The sequence below is a fragment of the Brassica oleracea genome, chromosome C7, assembly GCF_000695525.1.
Source record: "Brassica oleracea var. oleracea cultivar TO1000 chromosome C7, BOL, whole genome shotgun sequence".
Classification (NCBI taxonomy): Eukaryota; Viridiplantae; Streptophyta; class Magnoliopsida; order Brassicales; family Brassicaceae; genus Brassica; species Brassica oleracea.
This window is the reverse complement of record NC_027754.1, coordinates 46,772,881-46,783,171: the sequence shown is the minus strand read 5'-3', so window position 1 is coordinate 46,783,171 and position 10,291 is coordinate 46,772,881. Positions and strand designations below refer to the sequence as shown.

At 28.6% G+C, this 10,291-nt stretch overlaps 1 protein-coding gene across 1 annotated transcript; it reads right to left on the bottom strand.

The window, feature by feature from the left end:
• Nucleotides 1-744: 744 nt before the first annotated feature.
• LOC106305316 (auxin-induced protein 15A-like) lies at nucleotides 745-1,245 on the bottom strand. Its single transcript, XM_013741694.1, has one exon. The coding sequence runs from the start codon at nucleotides 1,156-1,158 to the stop codon at nucleotides 841-843; it is 318 nt and encodes a 105-aa protein (XP_013597148.1). The 5' UTR covers nucleotides 1,159-1,245; the 3' UTR covers nucleotides 745-840.
• Nucleotides 1,246-10,291: the final 9,046 nt, after the last annotated feature.

The following is a 10,291-nucleotide window of genomic DNA, read 5'->3' as shown; positions in this document are numbered from 1 at the left end:
TTAGTGATTAGGATTTAGGGTTTAGTGTTAGTAAAATTTAGTTTTTAATGTATGATTTAGGGTTTAAGATTTTCCAACGGTTTAGAGTTTATCCAAAGCTTAAGGTTAACGTTTAGGGTTTAGGGTTTAGGATTTAGGGTATAGAGTTTAGTATTTTGCTGAAGATTTAACAATATTAATTAATTTATTTTTTGTAACTATTTTTATGTATTTTTATTATTTTATTTTAAAAATATAATCTAATTTGGATATTCAATTTTATTTCATTTTTTAAAAGATATCAAATATCAAATACTCAACCACTATTGGTTGGTAAACCTAGAGGTTCACCCTAGGCAAGAATTTCTAATAAATAAAATGCAAGATTCACAGTGTGGTCTTCTAATATAGCAACCGTGATACAGAATGTAATCGAGACATTTCTATTAAGTTAACATGTAAAGATGATTAAAATATATTAATGTGATATGCATAATTCAAAATGTAAGAATTTTGATCTTAATAATATAGATTAGAAACAAATCTTACAGTTTCAAAAAAAAGAAAAGTCCTTCCGAATTTCCTAGCTCCATAAAGTAACTTATGAAAACAATCCGCTATATACATCGAAAAAGTAAACAAATCTACATAGAAACAATCTTAGATTATTTTTTGAGGAAGTAAGTTCCTTACAAATGGAACGGTTAGAACTTAGAAGAACTCACAAGAGATCCAAAATTGAAACAAACGCCTTAGTATCTCAATCTCGAGTTATTTTCTTTCCACTTCCTTAAATAGATTTAAAGAAAATACACAAATATATATGTATAAAGAAACTTAATGAATATTGTGACTCTCTTATCACGAACCATTTAAAATAGAAGCTAGAGCAGTGAAGTAATCTTCAGTACAAGGGATGGTTAGACATCCCATGGGATGATCGAACCCAAACTCTTCTTCCGCAAGGCTCAACAAATCTGGGAACAATGGATGGTTTAAACATGATATAGGTATCACAAATCTCTTCTTTCTTCGATAAGTCTCACCCACGTAGACGGCGACATGACCCTTTGGGACATTATTAGCACCTGATATGGCCAAAAAGCTCGTGATTTTTGCTGATAAGCTTCTTTGAAGCTTTTGCTTGGCGTTAGATAGTCCAATCAATTGAATACCCATCTTAGAGGATTAATGCAAGTAACCAAAAAGGGATATTGACACGAAAAATCTGAAAGTGATGAATATTTGAATGTTTGTGCTTCTATAGAAATGGATCAGGTTTAGTTTGTAAGCAAGTTTATCTAAGTGTCTAAAGTATATATAGGGAACTAAAAGTAAAAGAGTCACTGGAGAGTAGATAGTCTGGGAAACATATCAGGTGGAGGTAATGTATGAAGTCCACATGTTTCTGCCTTGTCTTTTCAAAAACAACTTTTTTCTTTCTTTTTCTGTGAAACATGTTTATAAGACCCTACCATTCACCAAGATGAATTATAACAATCTACCATCTCTTATATCATCTCTTATATTAATATAACCAAAATAATAAAGGAGAGACATGTTACAAGCACCTTGTATGACATTATTACTTTTGATAAAGATGTTACATTCGATATATAATGCTTTGCTAAAATCATACAATGCTTTGCTAGATACTAAACCTGAGTGATTTGACGTACCATATTAAGCAAACTGTTTCGAATTAGGTCTTTTTTGGTTTGTACGGTGAGGTAGACGAACGATCATAGTCACATATTTTCAAATAGGCCACAGCCCACATGCAAGAGGTAGAGAATAAATCACTTTTTAAGATAGGATTATGAGTATCCCATTTCTCTATACAAGATTTAATTATATCCACAATACAAAGTATTCGACCATTTTAATTCGTTTCACGTTTAAGACCGTTCGTAAACCAGCTATGAATATGAGAGGATACGAACAATTTGGCTGCTTGTCAAAATTATATTTCCTAAAGAGTTAAAAGAAAATGAAAACAAGATCCACCAAATTATTTGGGAACAAAAGCATCTGCATTTGTTGCAACCACTGTAGATAATGGCTGTATGTATATAGATGAACTGAACGTACCCGTAAAAGGCAATAACGAAGAAAGCTAAAGAACAAAATCCAAAATTCTAGTTGTTTCTCATTACCAGCAAAAAGATTGTCCATATATATGCACCACCTCATATGTCATGCTTTCTCTTAAAAGTGGTTATTCTGCTAAAAATTAAATAAAAAGATGATATATACTTAAAATAATTCCATATGAATAAGATATAAATGTTTTTAATTTTGTATCTAGTAACTTTTTCCAGCTTACAAAAAAAAAAAAAAAAAACTTTTTTCCAGCTGAAACATAGATCACCGTATCGAACTTGTACGCGTCAAGTAGTAATCTCTCTTTTCTTTTAAGGAACAATTGAGTTTTTCTAAACTCAATAAGATTACAATGAAGTGTTACAAATGAAGTTAAAGAATCACATGTAATAGTGTTTATTTTATCTGTCACTTCAACATCCATTCCAATATCTTGAAATTTACAAAAAAAAAAAATCAGTTGAATAATATGGTTCCAAAAAAAATCAGTTGAATAAACATATGAATTTAACAATTCAAACGAGCAAATTCATATGGAACATACGTGACTTATCAAGATGCATCTCCAAGTTAACAAATGTGCATGCAAGCTCTCGTTTTATCCAAACATATATAAATAAATTTCATACAAAATAGTTAGATTAGAAAAGAAAACGAAATGTCCAATTGTTATTGTTGTTATATATCATCGTGACCGTTTGACCGCATTTGTCATAAGGGATGTCAAAAAGTCGAATAAAAAATATTGTGCTTCGAAGCTTTATTAATTGGGTGGATTTGAGTATGTTAGTGTTTGGCAGCTACTACATACAACACGAGGGATTAATCATCAACTCACTGACTCTTGACGTTTGACCAAAAAGCTAAATGTTATTGGAAGATCTTGTGACAGTCCATTCATGGATATCCATGTTTCTGCGATTTCATTTTCGTGGCGTTATACCCTTTCGGATAATGACTTTTCATATGAAATAAGTAGAGAGCATGTGATTTGACCCACCAAATTATAGAGCGAACATTTGATATACGACAGCTTTTCAAATATGAATCAACAGATATGAGACTTTTTATCGACTTTTTATTATTGTGTTATCCACCAATAACCAGTAAGAAGAAATCAGAAATTCAGTGTGTGGAAATCGATCAATGTTTTTTTCATTGTTACTGAGACCATGATTATCCCATAAAACTCGGGTTTCTTAAAAAAAAATTAAAAAAAAAATTAAAAAAATGCACCAATTGCGGGCCGCCACGTGTCAGTGGGGCCCGCGAACAGTCCAACACCCCCCAACAATAGTCGATCCTTAATCTGGGCTTTCTGTTACCGTTTTTTGTGTTTCGTTGGGGTCCACCTCGCTAAGAAACTACCTAATCTCCCCCAGATAAACTTGCCCTAAGTTACTATTAACGCAGGTGCATATATATATATATAACTATGTGAACATATATCTGTATATATTCGATAAAAAAGTTCATCACCTAATCTTTCACAATTTTTCAGCTTGTTTTTCAAATTTTATTAATGCCATATCACATCATAAAAACGAATAAACAACAACATATTTTGACGTACGCCTTCAAAGTACAAACATTAGCTGGAAATATAAACACTGACGCGTATGCAATGGATGGGTCCTGAATTAGCTGTCGTAATTCATTTCAATCCACTTCAGTAAATGCTTTGATTGTCTTTTGATTGATGCAGTGGTAAATATTCTCAATGTTGTTATTCACACATAATTGAATTAACCAACGAGTCCGCTCTAGTGATAAAGGGGTTGCAGCTGTAATTTCCGCCACCCAGATTTACTTCGTGCTGGAAGAAATTATTTATAATGTTTGGGTTCCCAACAAAAAAGTGAAAATACTTTTTTATTTTCTTACACCAAAAAAACGTTAAAAACTAAGAACGCTGTTAACTCTGTTAATTGAAAACAATGAAACCAAAATATAACAATTTAAAACGATGTTGCATTTGAACATTTATATAACCCTGAAATAAATGTTCAAATGCAGTACTATTTTTGTTTTTAATACAAAAACCTTTCTAATTACTTTTACGTCCATTTGTTAGTAAAAAAATACACGCAGGTTATGAACATAAGTACAAAATTAAACTCAATACGTTTTATATAGTTAACAAAGTGGGCTCTGGGTATTCTAACACTAAAAATCATATATTTCTGAAACTTAAATATATATATATATAGTTTTTTTTACTAAATATATATATATATATATATATATATATAGTTGGCGATTCTTTATCGGATTTTTATCCTATTAGAATCACGATTTGAACTATTTTATTTATGTTTTTTTAGAGGAATCAATTTCACACACTATACATATTATGACAAAAAGTTATCCAAGTAAATAAAAGGGGCGAAGGAGTAACATGGAGTTTCATGTGATTCCACCGACCCTAATGTCACCATCAAACAACACCACCAACAAAGAACGGCAATATTCACTATGCAAAATAAACCATTCAGCCGATTAAAACACTAGCCAATACTAATTTAAGAAAGAATATACAAAAGAGTATTATTAACTAAGAGTACACTATGGGCCATATGCTTCAGTCACGTATTCCCATGATCCATCGACACAGAACATGCAAGGCAAACAAATAAAATGTACGACTACGTATCCCTACGCCTAGTTAATTTTTATTTTTGAAACTACGTCTAGTTAATTTTTTCTACTAATATATATTTCTCTCATCCTATTGATTTTGTTTTTGTGTATTTGGGTACCTTTGTTGTGATTCTAAGTGAGATTTAAGTTACACTAGACCGAAACTTTTTTGGTTGAAGAAACCTTAAACCCAACGCCTCAAATAGAGAGTCCATCCGTGGACTATACTTATTATTAGAGCTTAATTTGAGTCATTCTATAGGTTTGGAATACTTCCGAATTAATTAAAAAAAAATACGCCAAAGTACTCTCGTGTGATTAAACTATGTACAGTCAGGATTTCCCTTAACCAGCTTACTATATAATTATAACCACCTAGCACAGATTCTGACATTGCCTTTAAACTACAGGAATTTTAAATATTTAACTAGATTTTCACATGTACATCCGTGTGCAGATATTTATTTAACTTATATATATATGTATATATATCTTTGTTGTCCATAATAGTTAGGGGTGTTCAATCCGGCAAAACCGAACCAATTAAAATCAAACTGAAATAGAGAAAGTAGTTTGGATTTGGTAGTACTGAATATACCGAATGAATATTATTTTTAATAAACTGCGGTATATGAATATGGTTTGGTATATAAACCGATTAATTAAAATATAGTATTATAGTTATATTTAGATTATATAACATAATGATTGGATGACAAAAAATAAAGAAAAAATATATAATTATTGATATGATTTTCATATTTAAAATGTTAATTTTACTAATTTAATTTTTTTAATTTAATAGTTATTTTTCCTTTTTATTAAATTAAATAAAACATATTCTTAAATTTTTCTTAGACAAATATGTGTGCTACTATTTATTTATTTAATAATATTATGGTATTACTAATTTTCTTATATTTATTTTATGGAAATTATTATTGTTAGTAAATTAGTATGTTTACTAATTATTTTAAACAGTAAAATAAAACAGAAAATATTCTAATTAAAAACTGAAAATATTTATTTTTTGTAAAGCCGATATATAATCATATAACATCAAAAAGTAGTATAAAAATAAATATATTTATGGGTTTGGATATAAAATCAAATAAACTGAAAACGGATGGTATATAAATAGAAACAAAACAAAGTAAATATTTTTTAACATGGTAGATATTTTTTTTTAAATGAAATACCAAAAACCCAAACCGAACCGAAATTCGGAATGAACACCCATTAAATAACGCTATATTATCATTAGATTATTATTTGTATTGAATGTTTTTTTGTTGTTACTATATAAAATTTATTTTTTGTAAGTATAATGTAATATTATGTTTTAAAATAAATCAAATTGATTGCATATATATGCTAATCATCCTATTAATTGTTAAGATTGCAAGAGAGAAATACGAAAACTAAAAGAAATATGGAAACTATTTTTTGAATTAGTTAAAATAATAATTTTGGAATAATTCAAGAATATTGATTGGATTATGTTAGTTCAAATATGAATATTAATTTATAATTTATATATATATATATATATATATATACAATTATTACAGTTTAATTAAATTGATTGTCTCGTTTCTTATTGAATACTGATAAAAGTTTTTTTTTTTTAAGTAAATCGATTGTTACATAACAACCCATTATAAAATGATTTTTGTTTAGAATTATAACATAAGTATTAGACATCGGACAACTAGATTGATTTTGGTATTGTACGTTAATATGGGTTATGTTCCAATTTCATTAATACACAAATAGAAAATTATGTATGTAAATTAAGATCATATTTATGATTATTTTAAATGACAAATTACAATTAATGCTAGTATTTAAGATTAGTTAGGTTTTCAGTGGCATTTCCTTGTAAATAAATGGTAAATTTTAGGTTGAAAAAGTCTCTCGTCGAAAATAGGTTGAAACTTGAAACATAATGTCCAACTACTCATTTGTTTTTCAAACGAAACAAAACAGTTTAGCTTATTGTTAAAAAGAGTTATTTTTGGGTTCTGTAGGTTCACCAACCAATAGTATTTGAGTATTTGATACTTGATATCTTTTAAAAATGCTAACAAAATTGAATTTCCAAATTAGATTATATTTTAAAAATAAAAAAATAAAAAATACATAAAAATAGTAATAGTTACAAAAAATAAATAAATTAATATTGTTAAGCCGTCAGCAAAATACTAAACCCTATACCCTAAATCTTAAACTCTAAATCCTAAATTTTAAACCTTAAACTTTGGATAAACCCTAAACCGTTGGAAAATCTTAAACCCTAAATCATACATTAAAAACTAAATTTTAATAACACTAAACCCTAAACCCTTGGGTAAACTCTTAACCTTTGGATAAATCATAAACTCTAGGGTTTAATTTTTAATGTTTTTGATTTAGAGTTTATGATTTATCCAAGGGTTCAGAGTTTATCCAAGGGTTTAGGGTTTAATGATTAGGATTTAGGGTTCAGTGTTATTAAGATTTAGTTTTAATGTATGGTTTAGAGTTTAAGATTTAACCAAAGGTTTAGGGTTTATCTAAAAGTTTAAGGTTTATCCAAAGGTTTAGGGTTTATTGTTTAGGGTATAGGGTTTAGTATTTCGCTGACGGCTTAACAATATTAATTTATTTATTTTTTTTAACTATTACTATTTTTATGTATTTTTATTTTTTATTTTAAAAATATAATCTAATTTATTTCGCTGACGGCTTAACAATATTAATTTTTTTTTTTTTTAACTATTACTATTTTTATGTATTTTTATTTTTTATTTTTTATTTTAAAAATATAATCTAATTTAGAAATTTAATTTTGTTTTTTTTTAAAAAAAATATCAAATATCAAATACTCAAACACTATTGGTTCCCGTGAACCCAAGAATAACTCTGTCAAAAATGACTGAAGAATTTAGATTATCTTCTATATTTACTACCTTTTGTTTCGATATCATAGCATTTATTTATTATTGTTTTTGGTGGAACCTAAATCTCTCGTTGACTATGTGAAAAATCCAATGAAAGGTTCTCCTACTGAACGACCTACGGTTATGCTTACGAGTATTTGATATATTTTAGACTTATATCCGTTTTCTAATTAGGAAGTCTCACTATTTATTCTTGAATGTTGAACTCAAGGTGTATATAAATATATATATATAGTTCTTGCTTGGATCAAAATTTGAAGTGATTCTTTGAAATGCCTCGCATATTATCTCTTAACACTTAAAGTTGAAGTTTCAGAAAAAAATTTTGAAGTGATTTAAGATCGACACTCATATTCAAAAGTAAGTACTATAAACATGCATGCATAATTTTCTTACCGGTTTAACCGATTTCTAATAATCGGAACTAGGATCCAAATCGAATCAGTTGAATTTAGAAAAACATCCACAAGAAGACAGTCCACCATTAACCAGTGAATGAACCCCCACCCAAATTAAGTTCCTTTTGCAACAAAAAAATATATATTTCCGTTTAGACAACGTCGGCATAATTGTACTTGAGATGCAATTCCAACATCAAGCTCTGAAGTGAACTAACTTCAAGGGAGACCTACGTTCATCTTTTGTGTGTCCTAAACAGTTTTCCTTTTTTCGTTTGTAAATACCAAGACACATTTTTCAGAGTATTCTAAAAGATTTTATTTATAAAAAAAGGAAACGGAAAAAGGTGGAAGGCTAGGGATTAGCTGCAATCTATAGTTGGAAAAGAAAAACGATCAGAAAAACGATCAGAAAAACAGAAATTTAATTTTTGACAAAAAAAAAACAGAAATTTAATTAAAAAAAGAAAAAAAAATCAATTATTAAAAAGAATAAAAGAAAAGTAAAATAAATATACTACAATGAAAGAGGCATGCACATGGGTGTCTGCAAATAAAAGGAAAAAGAAATTTGTTTGAAAGTGTCACAGGCACACTCTCTCGAATCACATTTAACAAAACTCCAAAAACTCTTCTGCTTTGTACTCTTCAGTACATTACTCATTTCAAAGTCCGTGAGTTACGCTCATCGATGACACCTCTCAAGAGAAAGAGAAGATAGGTGTGCATTTTCTTCTGCCATTCACATTTTTAGCCTTCGATGATACATATATTCTATTTATTATTTTTTATCAAATATTTCTATTTATTCAGAACTACATAATCTAACGCAAAATTTTACTTTTGGTAGGAGAATCTTTTGTCTTTTATATTATTCTCTTTAAGAATCAGCCCAGAATATTGGCTAATGTAAAATGTGTATACACTTGGGTAGTCAGTAATATGTACATTGTATTCGTATACATAAGGTGGTTTATCTAGCAACTATAGCAGTTTCTAATTAATTGTTTAACAAGTATATAGTTAACAGTCTGTAACCGTTTAAATTACTTCTAACTTCTTAGTTTATTTCTATCAAAACAAAAAAAGTTAGTATATCATATTTTGATAAAGAGTGAAAAATCATCATAAGTGCCAACAATATAATCGGTTACATTGACATTTTGCAAGTTGTATCATGTAGCACATGATAACATGTTTTCATATCATACATATCACATTAATATTTTTTTGAGGGATATATTACATTACATTAGTACATGTGAAATATTTTTATGTAATATGGATTATGAATACTTTTATGGTTCTTTTAGTGAATATGTTTTCTAACTTTATACGTATGTTTATTCCCAAGAACAACCTTCTCCGACTCTTTTGCCTTCCCCAGAGCAAATTTGATATTATATGCCTGCAGCCTGTCTATCATCCTCCTTAAATATTACATATAGATATATCAAATATTTCAAAATAATAAAATTAACAGGGATGGTAGTCACTTAGCCATTGGAAGATGTAGTAAGCGCAAATTAGAGTTACATTGGACATTGCAAGTCTGCAACTAACATTACACATTGTATATCTCCGAATCAAAATTATGGTCCAAAGAAACCAAACTTCTTATTAAAAATTGTCAAGTTGTCATAATTTATACTATTTTTTTAGTTATTGGTATGTTAATATAATTAGAAAGGTGATGCAGAATTTTAATGTTTATTACTAATGATCAACAGGGATAAACTATAATAAATTTGGCCATTATTATATATAGTGAAACGATTCAGTTTAGCTAGTGTATAGATATATTCCCTCTCTAGATGAAACTAACTGATTTAGAAGGTTGGAGTAGGGTGGGTATCACGTATAGGCATAGCTTAGAGTATTGAGAAAAAATATTTCTCTTTTTGTTTCCGATTAATTAATTCAGGTAGTCATACATACGTGTTTGAAGTGAATATTTAAGCAAAGAAAAGGGAGATAGGAAATATATATAAGGATATATAGTATGTATATATATGGTGTATCTTGGTAAGGACCAGGAGATCAGAAGGGGCCACAATGTCACAAAGAGGACCAACAATGAAATTAAATCCACAGCTGGCTTTGCCATTTTGGCTCCCACCTTCTCCTTCTAAACATATGCACATGTCTTCATATCATTCTCTCTCCACACACACAAGAGTATGTACAGCCACATACATATACAAAATCTTTATTTATAAATATATGCAC